This window comes from Megalobrama amblycephala, linkage group LG6, assembly GCF_018812025.1.
Source record: "Megalobrama amblycephala isolate DHTTF-2021 linkage group LG6, ASM1881202v1, whole genome shotgun sequence".
NCBI classification, from domain to species: Eukaryota; Metazoa; Chordata; class Actinopteri; order Cypriniformes; family Xenocyprididae; genus Megalobrama; species Megalobrama amblycephala.
The window spans coordinates 40,128,127-40,143,303 of record NC_063049.1 but is presented as its reverse complement, the minus strand read 5'-3'; the positions used below and the strand labels follow the sequence as shown (position 1 = coordinate 40,143,303).

At 35.6% G+C, this 15,177-nt stretch overlaps 1 protein-coding gene across 4 annotated transcripts in view; it reads left to right on the top strand.

The window, feature by feature from the left end:
• Positions 1-13,450: 13,450 nt before the first annotated feature.
• tns1b (tensin 1b) overlaps positions 13,451-15,177 on the top strand; it is a 320,941-nt gene continuing 319,214 nt past the window's right edge. For 3 of the 4 annotated variants that reach the window (XM_048194585.1, XM_048194584.1, XM_048194582.1), the window contains exon 1: positions 13,451-13,871. In XM_048194585.1, coding sequence (XP_048050542.1) covers positions 13,767-13,871 — 105 coding nt within the window. In that variant the 5' untranslated portion in view covers positions 13,451-13,766. The remainder of the gene's footprint in view (positions 13,872-15,177) is intronic. The other variant, XM_048194586.1, reaches the window with a different exon arrangement.

The window sequence follows — 15,177 nt, the reverse complement described above, 5'->3', positions numbered from 1 at the left end:
CTCAAGCAATGAAATGAGGACTATTAGTTTTATATGGAATGACTATTCAGCATTCACAAGTATAGTTAATTTTGACTGACATGACATAAGCAAATGATAATGTTATAAAACAGCAGAGAGTTGTATGAAAGCAATTGATGCATGTCCAAAAGCATTTGCAATTTGTTCGAAGGAATGAGAAACTGCTACTGTGATGTGCACAAATGACTAAATGTTGTGGAGGTTGAACTAACTGTTGTGCAAATGTAAGTAGTGATGTGAGAAATGCACCAAAGCGACTGAGAAAAACTGTAATAACAGTCGCGATTCGCACGCAACACGTCAACGTCCGCTAATGTCCAATTCACGACCTAATGACTCATTTGAACAGATTCATTTGAATGAATCATGACAACAACTGATCTGTCCACACGGTCTATAATGAATCATTGTGGCGACCAGGCCTGGTCCTCTCTCGTCCTCCACGGTCGTCGCTCCTCCTTTTATGCTCCCGGAGCTCCTCCGTGAGAGACTCAAGGCCGGTGCGCCTCTCAGGTGTAGCTCGTTAACTCTCGCGCCACCGGCCTCGCGCCGTTCCCTCACGGCTCTCGCCCGCCCTGGTCGCCACAATCATTTACTCGAACAACTCTGAAATGAGAACATAAGTGTGCTTACCCCATTTAGCAAGAGTGGTTAGTAAAATTAGCCTTAATAATCCACAATATTTTCAGGTTATTTAAATGACAATGTAGTAAATTAGGCCTACCTATAAAATCAGTTAGTTTAGACTGGAGTGAGGTGAAACCAGAACAAAGCAAGTTGTTGTTAGCTAGGTGCATTCAATTGTATATGGTAGAAAATTATATTATTAGTTAATATAACTTCTAAATGCTACTTTTTAGTAGTTTTCAGGTTTAGCAAAAAAGCATCTTCTCTTACAAAGCTATAAAATCACTTTTTTTTTTGCAAAGAGGGCAAGAAAGAATTACAGTGAGAGTGACGGGTACTTTATTGTCAGTATCGGGCTCGCAGATCACGTGGGTAGGGCACTTTTTACTGTTTGTGTGGATGACCATGTCTGTCACCACCGAAGACCATTTTTGACCCAGGAAAAACCCTGCATTGATTCATTTGAATTGAAATATTTAATACTTTCACAGCAAAATTATGTATGTGATTAATTTAGATTAATTAATCACAGAGTATGTAATTAATTAGATTAAAATTTTTAATTGATTGACAGCCCTAATATATATATATATATATACGTGCCACATTGTGCAGATATAATTTTTGGCCAGGCTGCCATACAAAGTAAGTATGAACACATGCAAAACATGAACGAACCAACAAAATATTAATAACTGAATCGTAGTAAATGCATTATTTTTCCCTTTTTTTAATGCATTTTTTTGCATAGTAAAATAAAACCTGTAGCTGTAGTTTTTACCTTTATTTTTTGCTAAATAATTTTGTCAGATAAATACCTTAACCAAATTTAGTGCTTTGTTCTTCGCTCATATTTAAAATATTTAAAAATATAAAATATTTTCCTTATATTTTGATGGTTTAATCAAACTTGTAAGGTCAATAAAAACCAATATCCCCCTCCGGACATTATTTTTGGCTACTATATATTCCTTCATGTTTTATCTGCATTTTGAATTATGCATTGCATTGTGTTTTGTTTTAGGGTTAAAGGAAATGTCCGTAAACGTAAAGCTTAAGGACTTTAATAAAGCGCTGCCATTGACGACTGGGAATATCTTAATGCTGGATTTAACAGTCTGTCTGATGGCTCAGTTGACCAGTTTAATTTTATATATCAATTTATATATATTTATTTCAAAGCAAAACACTGCAGTTCAATATCTTGTCCTCATACACAATTTCATAATAATTATACACAATTATTAGGTTGTTGTGTAATATCGTTCTAATATTAGAAGCACATTAATCTAAAGGCATGGTGGAAATAATTTTTATTGGTTTTATCGCTCAAGAAATCATCTCGGATAGGAAGTCATGAGAGTGACGTAAAACGTTACACGAACATCAGCTTAACGCTACCTAAGTTTGGCATTGAAGCACAATGCCTCTCTTGTAGCCGGTCTACCCAAGGGATAGACTGCTTTCAAGCCCTATTGTTCTCTCAGGGCACATTATCGGATTATCCCGATTCCAAATGAAGGGGAAGAGTGAAGAGTATTGGAGCAGTGCATGATGGGACATTATGTCAATATGCTGGAGAGGAAAGAAGCCCAAGTCTATCAAGGCAGATGCCCAAATGCATAACAGCCATAACAGCCCCATTCCAGGGTGATGTAGGATTCCAGAGAACGGGATGGAAAAATGCAAGCTCTGTCTGCTCAAGACCCCAACACAAAACAAAACATGACGAGGCCTGTCATTCTCCACTGTTGTAGTATTACCATCTCTTGGAAAAGTCAGGCAAAAGAATGTACACAAAGATCAATGACAACAACTTCAATCCTGCCAGCCTAACCTTCCCAAAACATGTCAGGAGTAGAAATGAAAGGATTTTCCAAGCTTCATTTTCTCTCGTGGTGCAAAGAAAAAGGAATATTGCCTGCAGGACCAACATACTGGCTCCAAAGCGCCAACAATAACCACCTGACGTTTGACGGTGAAGGGCAAAGCTCATATTAGGTATTGTGGTCAGATAATGATTCCAGGGCCCTCTGAAATATGAGCAAGTTACATAACCTGTTCTTTTAGAATATAATAGAATAATTACTGCAAATTAATATCTCGTATGACTAATCCTTCAGAAATACAATGTATATCACCTAGGTATCATTCTTCCATCAGTGCGTGCAACAGTCTAGTTCACAGGACTTTGCTCTTTGCCTCTCAAGATGTCTTTTATCTGGGACATAAAAGGCTCTGGAAGGTGCAAAAGAATGAAACCATGAAATAAAAGGTACTGTACATTTTTTTTCTGTGGTTGGTACACCTCCAACTAATCATTCATTGTGTTGTAATTTCAGATTTATGTTACAATTTCACATTTTCTTAGCAATAAGTATACTGCAGACTACACAGAACAATAACAATAACCGAAAAAGCAGCATATCTACACCGCAATCTGTTTAGGGACCAGACCAAAAGATTACTTTCAAGCTGTGGAATGTCAAGTTTCATCTACAGCACCTTTATTGCTTTGAAAACAGCATCAACAGGTATGTTTTTCTCTCTCACATACAGTATTGGCCTATAAACACAGTATACAGACGGGAACATATCATAAAATGGGGGCGGGGTTTAGCGGGGAAAAACAAACACTGTAGTAGCCATAGTTACCCATTCTATGAAGAAAAGACAACAAAACTTTGCAGAGTAACTTTTTTTTTTTAAATGTCAAATAAAGCTAATAATATAAAATAGTAAAAAAATCCACAACAGAGGTCAAATAATCAAAAAGTCAATAAAAGAAGACGACTGTGGATAGTGTGTGGAAACACATCTGTAACAGATTTTAAATAAATAGTAAATAAGATAAAGTAAATGTCTTTATGTTTTTAGTGTTATATTATCCACATAATTATTGAGTTTAACTGTTGGGATAATTTGCTGATGATGATCATACATATTAATATACTGTACATTACGTTCAAAGGTTTGGGGGGTCAGGATATATGGTAAAAACTAATATTGTAAAATATTATTGCAATTTAAAATAACAGTTTTTTTATTTTAATATATTGTAAAATGTCATTTATTCCTGTGATCAAAGCTGAATTTTCAGCATCATTACTCCAGTCTTCAGTGTCACATGATCCTTCAGAAATCATTCTAATATGCTGATTTGCTGCTTATATATATATGTTGAAAAAGTGTAAAAGAAAAGAGCCACAATTACTATGGAAATAGGGATTTGTTTCCCCCCACTGGGCCCTCTGCTGACGGATCAAATTGACATGCTCTTAGATGTTCTTAGTGCTAGGATTCATTTAATATACAATCCAAGATATGTTACACTTAGCCACATTGCCAGTGAAGATCACTGGAACACGTCCATCAGAAACAGATGATCTACTGACTTAGAATCAAATCATTTAATACACAAATCATTTTACTGCTTTCACTGTTTTTTTCCATGACTGCTCACATTGGAAAGTGGGTCAGGATGGGTTATATGGATAGCTTATGGCTTATCTTTAAGATCACATGCGGAAGTGCTGTGTTCGAAAAGCTTGGTGATGTGTGAACACATCCTCAAAAACACAGCGATTAAAGGAAAATATTTCTTTTTCTTTAAAGATTATTTCTCTTACCCCTTTGACAAATAGCTTTTTTCTTGTTTTATGCAAAAATTTAATTTAGCAAGTAGAGATGCACCAATGTATCGGCCAACAATCGATATCAGCTGATAAAAGCTATTGTTATCACTATTGGCTGGTTATTTAAAAACTGCCGATGATCAGGCCTGATTATATCTTGTCAATCAAAATGGTGCGGAAAAACCTGTTCAGACTGCAACTCATACTGTGTGTGAAGAAAATCACTGTTGTGTTGAATTTAAACGCATTAACAGATTAAAAATAGTGACGTTAAAGCAGGCTCTTTATGACCCCATGAAAGCCAGGGTTGCCAGGTCTGCGGGTTTTTTCTCTTTTTCGACATCAAATATTATTTGTAGCGCCTCACATCCAATAATCACAAAAAGCTTTGTGCTTTGTTACTTCTGATAAGAATAAAAGTTTCAGCTTTCAAATTCTGCCCATTTTATCATGAAATTCAAACAATAAATGGTGTTTTGACGCTCTTAAATGTGACGTGTCAGATCACTTTAATGCCTTAGTTCAGATGGCAGCGCGGAGCCTTTTCTTTCTCTTCAATACAAGTTATATCTCGAAAAACATGCATGAACATCAAAGGCATGTTGAAAGATACAGTACAACTTACCGGAATGTATCACGTCTCATGTAATCATTTTATTTGTGTTTACACTGCGGAAAAACGTCAATAAAACCGTTTGTGAATAATGTGTCACATCATGTCACTTTTATCTCAGAAATGTTTTCCAATGTTCACATTTCCTTAGCTATCTCTATATAAAAACACTAGAGAGGAGCTTATTTACTGTTAATTATATGTTTGTGGAACTTTGTCATGAAGACAAGTGCTTATGAAAACTACCTTATGTGATACTAAGTTTTATACAAACATTTCAGTTTTTATTTGAGTGTAATTATTATATCTGAAAATAAACAGCAGCTGAATATAATACCTTTGTTGTTAAAGGGTTAATTCACCCAAAAATGAAAATTATGTCATTAATGACTCACCCTCATGTCGTTCCAAACCCGTAAGACCTCTGTTCATCTTCAGAACACAGTTTAAGATATTTTAGATTTAGTCCGAGAGCTTTCTGTCCCTCCATTGAAAATGTATGTACAGTATACTGTCCATGTCCAGAAAGGTAATAAAAACATCATCAAAGTAGTCCATGTGGGTTAGTTAGAATTTTTTGAAGCATCGAAAATACATTTTGGTCCAAAAATAACAGAAACTATGACTTTATTCAGCATTGTATTCTCTTCCGGAATCCTTTACATTGAATTGATTCCATTGAATTGATTCCATTGAATCCTTTCATCTGTCGGCATTGAACAAGAAGGGGGCGGTAATGCACAAAAACACTGGATGCCATCCGCCGTAAAACAAGAAGAAGAAGAAGCAGCTCCGTTTACAGTCTGAGGAAGACGCACGCTGTACTCAAGCTATTCTACATTGTTTGTATTTTGGTATTGCTATATTTTTTAAAATGGTGCGTAAGTGTGCATGTCGCGGATGTCCTAATCTCCAAAAACAACCACAGCGACGTAAAAGTGCATTACCAACGCCGACAGATGAAAGGATTCAATGGAATCAATTCAATGGAAAGGATTCCGGAAGAGAATACAATGCTGAATAAAGTCATAAATTTTGTTATTTTTGGACCAAAATGTATTTTCGATGCTTCAAAAAATTCTAACTAACCCACTGATGTCACATGGACTACTTTGATGATGTTTTTATTACCTTTCTGGACATGGACAGTATACCGTACAAACATTTTCAATGGAGGGACAGAAAGCTCTCAGACTAAATCTAAAATATCTTAAACTGTGTTCCGAAGATGAACGGAGGTCTTACGGGTTTGGAACGACATGAGGGTGAGTCATTAATGACATCATTTTCATTTTTGGGTGAACTAACCCTTTAATTGTAACCTCTAATATTGTAGTGTACCAAATCAGAGGGTTCCCTGTATAATTTACAAAATTATTTGGGAGAGATTTTTTTTTTCCTGAAGAAAAACCAAACTATCGGCATCAGCATTGGCCGATATCATTCTGAATAATAAGCTATCGGTATCGGCACAGAAAGTTAGAATCCTTGCACCTCTATTAGCAAGGTTTATCATTAAAATGAGAGAAAAAAAACACAATTTGCTAATTAATAATGATTACATTTTGTTGGAACAACAATAGCTATGTTTTTTTATCCAAATTTGTGAATTTAACTTATGCACAAAAATTGGAAGATTGAATAAAATATTTGCACTGTTTCCATTCCATGTGTTCAAGAGAACAAAATCGTCACTTCCTGGGAAATTGGTGCAAAATATCTGTAACAAAAATGGAAGTCACTGCTAAGCCACTGTGGCTCCTTTTTTCTACGTCATAAGTGAGGAAATAACTACTACGTCATAACTTCTGGGAGGAAATTAAACCAAATCATTTTGATTTCAGACTTTGGCTCAGGCAGAATGATCAAACCAACATTTGAGATGCTGTATAAAGAAATTGGTCTGCTGGTTAGTCCAGTCATCCAATCACATCCACTGTTGAGGCAAAGTTTTTTGTTGCACATCAAGGGATTTATTCAATAAATGTGTTTCCATCATGGTTTATGCGCATGTCTTCTTATTGGATAAAAAAAATATATCCGCCTCAGAATTTTTAATGCACATTTTTAGAATTTATGCGCATTTTGGCATTTCCATCCAGTGTTTTTTTATGCGATATTAAATGTGCATAAAATAGGTGGATTGAAAACAACTTGGGATACCTCAAGACTGTTGGAGGGACTGTGGTAGTAGGGACGCAAACCAAGCTCACATCTTCTGGACATGTCCTAAAATTCAACCATTTTGGACTATTGTTAACAATACATTACAGAAGGTGCTGGGATACATGATCCCAAAGGATTGTAAAGTTATGTTTCTTGGAAACATCACAGAAAGTGTGCAGAAGGAGGATCTTTATTTATCCAAGATTTTGTTATCTGCGGCCCGAAAGGCTATTACTAGATTTTGGCTCAAATCGAACATCCCAGATCAACAGCAATGTACAAATATAATTCAAAACATTTTTATAATGGAAAAATTAACTTACACTATAAGTTTAAGAGAATCTTCATTTAAAGAAAAATGGAGAAAATGGTCCCATTTTCCTGCCCTAGAGACTGTATAACTGTTCCCCCCAATATAACTGTACATTGTGTGTTAAGTTTGTGAGATTCTACGGATTGGGTTCTGGTAATCTTGCACAAAAGATGGTAGAAGTACTGTATATGTATGGTTTATTATTCAGTGTTTCCGAAGATCATAATTTGACTTATTTTTGTTTCAATTGTACTAGATACCTCCTCCTTGGCCTCATTTGATTTGGTTCAATGTAGGTTATATATATATATATATATATATATATATATATATATATATATATAAAATATATATTTTTTTTATTATTATTTTATTTTGTTGTTATTATAAAACTCCAATAAAGATGCAAGTTTAAAATAGGTGGATTGAAACACAGCTAATGACAATGATAAAGACTGGAATAACACTCTAAAAGAGAAAATGAGAAAAAAAGTATTTTCTGTCTTAGATAATCACATGAAAAAAGACAGGCCGTTTTGATTTCTCTCAATTATCCCTATGTCATTCCTCTCAGTTAAGAAGACTCAAGCTGACAGCCTGAGCTCAACACTAATGGAATCAATGGTCAATGGAAAAAGGACAGAGATAAATTGGACTCAGTAATGGGTTGAAAGAGGTGCTTTGGTCCTTGACCTTGGCTTTTGTGGCACTAATGTAGTTATCCTTCATTACTGTATGCGTTATCCCACCTCTACACTAATTTGGTACATTTCCTTAAAAGTGCCAACAGTAGTAGAAAAACAAAACCCTTGTGATCAGCGCGAGCGGCATCAAAGTTAAAAGGCAAGAACTAAAAGCCCATTTTTTTCTTCACTTTAACAGGTGAAAATGTATCTGAAAGCAGGACATATTACATGGCCTATGCATTTTATGAGGCTGGTTAGCTTCAGATTGATGAGTAAGCTTAGTCTGAACCATAATCAGGAAATTTGGTCTTGACATAGAGGTGGTGTAGCACTAAAACAGACTCATAAAATTTGGGCTTTGCTCCAAAGATAACACCCTCTCCAAACCGTTATCTGCTAGCACTTCTATTCCAATCCACACAAACACTAAAACCAATCACATGCTACTGTAGATATATTGCATGCTTGCCCATAACTAAAAGGCTTTCAAATTGAGTCATGACCAAGCTTAAGCTTACAACATCAATGTTGAGAAATGTCACACATTTTATTCACAAACTTAAACCCTCAAAAAATGAAGGCAGTATGTAGGGATAAGAATCAAGAATTAAAGAAAGAAAATAATAAAAACTATAGCCAAATGATTTGTGTTCATACAGAGCAAACAGTGTAGTTCAATTCAAACAAACAACTCTTATGAACAGATTCTTTTTGATGAATCAATTTAATGAAACACAGGAATCAGTCTCAAACTCAAAGTGTGAATCAGTCCAATGACTCACTCATTAAATTAATCTTTGTTTACCTCAGAATAATCCAGTTTTGTGTTATTTCATGCCTTCAGAATTAAGTAAAACAAATGCTTTTGACAATCCTGACACTAACACTTTAAGCACTTTATTTCGATGGTCCACTATAGATATTCTACTAACTATAAGTAACTTTGCACCTACATGCAAACTAACTCTCATTAGAGTATTAGTAGACTGTCTGCTTAATATCTGCTAACACTTTATTTTATTGGTCTCCCAAAAGACAATCTACTGAGTCTAAGTAACATTGCAACTACATGTCAACTTATTCTACTAACCTGAACCCTAACATCTTACCCTACAAACAGTCTATTAATACTCTAATGTGAGTTAGCTGATTTGTAGTTGCAAAGTTACTTATAGTTGAATGTCTAAAGTGGACCATTGAAATAAAATGTTACCCCATTTTGTTCCCACGGATAAAAAGAAAACTCCTACTGCAGAACCAAATGAGCCGCTGAACAAAATACATGCAAACTCTCGAGGAAGGAAGTCATTATTTAAGCTATTCCTTATCAGTCCATGCTATTCAGCCAGTCGACCTGAGCTAGCAAAGTCTAACACGACTGCACAAAATCAAGCACTAAAGCTGCTGGGAATAAATTGAGTATGTTTCCACTCACATGCACTTTATGGCCAAAAGCTTTTATCTGGTCCACTTTGCTTGCCGAATCAGTGATGTATTGATTCAGGGATTTAAATCGTCCATTAAGTGCAATTAAAAAAATGCTCTTTCTGCTGGTAAATGCAGACCAGGAACGCACGTTTTTAATCATGACACTGTTTATCTATTTTTGACCACTTGAGTAGCGACCAAGCTTTCAGCTATCCTATAAACAACAGAAAGTCTTTAATTAAGTCAGACAAGGCTGCGCTCTCCCAGCAAAATCCACTGTATGCTTTGAACGTACTAGCCAAATATTGGTTATGATGTAATATTCACATATGCCTAATATATTTGTTTGTTCTCAAATACTAAACAGACTCTTTGGATTTAATTATATTAAGACAATGATTACATTCAATGGGAAATCAAACAATTACCCTATTTACTTTCTGAATGCACAATGCTGTCTTATTGTGGACGATTCATCTGTGTACGTTATTCCAAAAAGAAAGCAATTCAATAATGTGTTCCGCCTCTGAAATGACTTTGATTTTCCACTGATGTCACAATCCCTCCTCTCCAACCATCTGACTCCATTCTGGTATCTAATACTCACTTTTTTACGATGCAATCAATTCCAGAGCGATAAAATCGAGTTTAACTTTGAAATACGTCCCAGTTACAGAGGTAAAATGGCTGTGAACACGATTTTATGTTGATTTAAAGGTGCACTAGAGAATTCTGGGCTGCAACATAAAATTGCACGACTCTCATTCACGGAAGTGTGTGTATGCACAAATTTGTGCATGAAATCTGTGTGCGAACATTTTCATGAACAACTTATGATTCATCAATAAGTTATGTACTAAAGGTTATAAATTTATGAAAAAATGTAGGCACAAACATTTTTGTACACAAAAATCACATACTCTCGGTGGCCTCATAAACGTGTTAAACTAAAGAATTAGTTCACTTTAAAATGAAAATTAGGTGAATATGACTTTATATGACCAAACGGCCATACGGATTCTACTTTAGTCTAAAGCGTAACTTGGAATATTTTTCTTACACAAATGCATCGCTTCACTTCAGAAGGACCCGGAGCCGTGTGGAGTACGTTTATGACGAATGGATGCACTTATTTGAGCTTAAAACAGGTGGTTTCCGTGCATTGATATTATAAGGCTTGGGAGCATCAGGGTGTTTATAACTTTGATTGTGTTCTTAAAGAAGATTGTCTTAAAGAAGATAGTCATATACAAGTAGGATGGCTTGAGGGTGATTAAATCTTATACATAGATATTTCATCTTAAATACATTTCATCATATTCAGCGAAAGACTAAGGCGGCATTTACATGACACCGTTTTCAACTAAAAATGGAAAACTGCGTTTTGGCCGTTCATTTACATGACAATGCTGTTTTGGGGGCCTGAAAACGCAAACTTTTGAAAATGTGTTTCAAAGTGCAAGTTTTTGAAAACAATAATTTTAACGTATCCATATAAGCAACAAAATCACACATTTGTGAAAACGATGACGTCATGCGCATGCATGATACGTTTTCAATCTATAGTCGCGTAGTGTTTCATTACAAAGTGACATCGCCATCTACTGGCCTGAAATGCATAATTCAGCGTGTTTAGTCATTTTTGTGGATACGTGTGAATGGAGATCGTTTTGACAACATTGTTGTCTGTATGCAAAACTTTTCAAAAACGCAAAAGAAAAACATTTCCGTTTTTAGTACATCGTTGCCATGTACCTTCAAGCCCAAAGTATACTTCATTTTTCATGTGTATGCAAGGGTCAGCATATAGTGCGTGTGGCGCAGATTTCGTTATCCATATTGTGGATAAATGCTGTAAAAGAAAATGTTGTGTGGAAAGCCCTTATATGGAGAAGGTTTGGGCATGTTTTATGCAAACTATGCCGGGTTCAGACTACACGATAACAGCCTGACTCTGGAGTTGCTTCAGCAACCCGGTAAGTAGTCTAATTAGTATTAAATGATTAATTCACTTTCAAATGAAAATTAGCCCGAGCTTTACTCACCCTCAAGCCATCTTAGGTGTATATGACTTTCTTCTTTCTGATAAACACTCTTGGAGATATTTTAATAAATATCCTGATGCATCCGAGCATTATAATGGCAGTGAACAGGATCCATGAGTATGAGCTGAAGAAAGTGCATCCATCCATCATAAACGTACTCCACACGGCTCCGGGGGTTTAATAAAGGCCTTCTGAAGCGAAGCGATGTGTTTGTGTAAAAAAAAAATCCATATTTAACAAGTTATGAAGTAAAATATCTAGCTTCCACCAGACCGCCTTCCGTATTCAACTTACGAAGAAAGTGAAAAACTCTCGCAGTTCAAAACGCTTACACTATGTGCTACGCCTTCTCTATTCAACTCTAAAAAACTTTACTGACGTGATGCCAGTTTACCCTTTCTTCGTAACTTGAATACAGAAGGCGATCTGGCGGAAGCTAGATATTTTACTTCATAACTTGTTAATTATGGATAATTTTTTACACTAATGCATCACTTTGCTTCAGAAGGCCTTTATTACCCCCCCGGAGCCATGTGGATTATGTTTATGATGGATGGATGTGGATGGAAGCACTTTCTTCAGCTCATACTCGTGGGTCCTATTCACTGCTATAATAAAGCTCAGATGCGTCAGGATATTTATTAATATATCTACAAGAGTGTTTATCAGAAAGAAGAAAGTCATATACACCTAGTATGGCTTGAAGGCGAGTAAAGCTTGGGCTAATTTTCATTTCAAAGTGAACTAATCCTTTAAGCTACCATGCCGCTTTGGTAGTTTGTTTTCACTCTTGTTTCTGGTGTTGTGCCGAATTCTGACCCCTGCTGAATTATTACCTCCTGAGTGTTGGTAGGTTTAGGATCAGGTAGCCACTTCAACGAGGGGGGTAATAATTTTGCAGGGAGTTGAAATTCGGCACAACACCGGAAGTCAGTCGCTAGTTCTGCCTTCTTTATGACATCATGCACAATGATAAAAATGGCAAGCAATGATTGGTCAGGAGGCAACGTGTAGTCTGACATGTTTCTTGTCCACAACACAACAAGAATTTAGGAGTCAAAATCGCATAATCTGACACAGTGACTATTGTAATAGACAAAAATATTGTGTAGTCTGAACCTACATTTCACTAACCTCAGGCATGCACTCGCTCATTTAGAAAACTTCAAATGCATTAACATTAAGAACAAATTAATGCGCGTACATGTTGTCAATTAGGTGCCATTTTTTGTGAGAAATAAGAAATACAAATAAGAATTACTCCATACAATTAGCGAATAGGACCCATTGTTTTATTTTTTTATGTAAAAACATGCAAATACAAATGACGTAAAGCCTGAAATTTTTGGCCAAATCTAATCTGACAGCTCTTAATATAAATAATAGTGACACATTTTACTTGCTCGGCTCAGTTCATTTCAAACAAAAGTTTAAACAAGATATTTTATCTAGTGTGTTTTTATAAATAGCTGTTTGCCATTTGTTCGAGATGACATCACAGGGTGTGAATGACATACATAACCCCATCACAAATGGCACATTAAGTTGGAATGCACACTGAAAATTCCCAGCCAAGATATTCTAGCCTCTGAAGCTTTAATTTTGGGGTAGTAAATGAAAACATTGGCGGGATCAGTGACGGATCAGTAACTGCATGTACTGATTAAACACGTGTTGATTATATTGCTTTGATCTCACCGCTTACAACTCTACTGACAACTAGAAAAGTAAAGTCCATAAAAACAAACTGCTAGGTGGCCTTGACAAAACATATGCTGAAAGTTAAAATAGTTTTAAAATCTTGAAAGTTTTAACTTGAAGTACGATAGATAGATAGATAGTGTACCTGCGCAGTTGTTTGCGCTATGCAACGCACGTTGCGCTTTACAAGAGTAAGACCTGTGTTTACATTGAACGTCATTTGCGTTTCCTGCACCTCTGGAGGTGTGTGCGCGCGGCGCGGAGTTACACATCCCAGTTTTCTAACTTTTTTCCCCTCACACTCCAATCCTTCCTCTTCCTACTGCCTCACTGCGTCATTCTGAATGGGAGTTTTGCGGGCAAAAGGAACACCGTGCGCGGAGACGCCGACGCTAAAGGAATAACGCCTGTTGGATCTCTGACTGAAATGCGCGCGAGGGCTCGTACCTGCTGTACTGACCTTCAGGAGGAATAGTCACGAGAACGCTCGCGTTGAATGGGTCGTAAGGACGCTCACCTGAACCTGTCTGGATGGGATGCACCGTGAGCTTCATCTGCTGTGAAGACGATTTTCTGCAGATGCCTTTGGATCAGCATGTGGAGAAAAAGAAAGAGGAAAAGAGGCTGTTATCTAAGGTAAGACTTATGGGTTCATGCAGGAATATTCTAGTCCATCGAAAGTTCTTGACGTTGTGCTGTGAACTTGACAGTGAAGATATCTGTGTAATGGTTGAGAAATTTAAAGGTTTTTCCCCCTCTCAAAAAGACGAATCTTGGTCATATGGGTGTTATATATTTTTAAATTTGTATTTGTTTATTTATTATTTTTATGTTGTCGTTAAATAATAGTTACATGCACTACTAGTCAAAAGTTTGGATACTCCTACTTATGTAGTGGCCAGACAAATCAAAACTATCTGATATTTTAAATGTGCTGGGTTGATTTTAAAAATGATTGATGTTGAAAAGATTGCATCCTTAGATTATTATTATTATTTATTATTATTATTAAAAATGCATGTTTAACATGTATATTTTTATCATATTCTGTCGTGTACATTGCTTAAAGCTACTTTTATATTTTATGCTGACTTAATTTCATAAGTATTACTTAAAATGTATTTAATTGAAGTATTTACAGTATATAATTAGCCTATTTATATAAAGAATATGATAAAATGCCCCAGAAAGTCTAGCAGGCAAATATTGTCCCTTAAAAAAATAAATAAATAAATAAATATATATGTATATATATATATATATATATATATATATATATATATATATATATATATATATATATATATATATATATATATATATATATATATATATATGTGTGTGTGTGTGTGTGTGTGTGTGTACACAACTAATTTAAAGCATGCATATGCCTTTAAAGATCAAAAGGTTTTTGATATCATGAGAAACATACATTCAGTCAAGTGTGTCTAAACTTGATGTGTTAACAGATTTTAGATTTGTATCAACAACCCCACCTATACAGTTATGTATGAAAAACAAACCCAGAATCATCTGTTCAGACCTCACAGGGTAAACTCAGTCTCCTACACGACCAGACAGTGAGAAATCAGGGCAAACCCAAGACTAAGCTTAGACAATAGTGTTCTGTTCACATTTGGATCAATGAATGAGTTGCATCATTGCACAGTTTAATTATGGATGGAATCCAGATTGGAAATTTGTGTGTTCTTGCCACATGTGATCTATTTATAGGTATTGTTTTAATGTCGTCATTTTACATACTGAACAAATTTACACGCACACCATCTTTATTGTTCAGGTTATTCTGAAATATTTACAAGCTATTGGTTCATGTGTTTATATGATGGTTACATAATTAAAACAGACCAAATTCTGATTAATAATGGAATATTCTTGTGCGTGTAAACGCTGTTGAAATGCATGCTTTATTTCAGGGAAA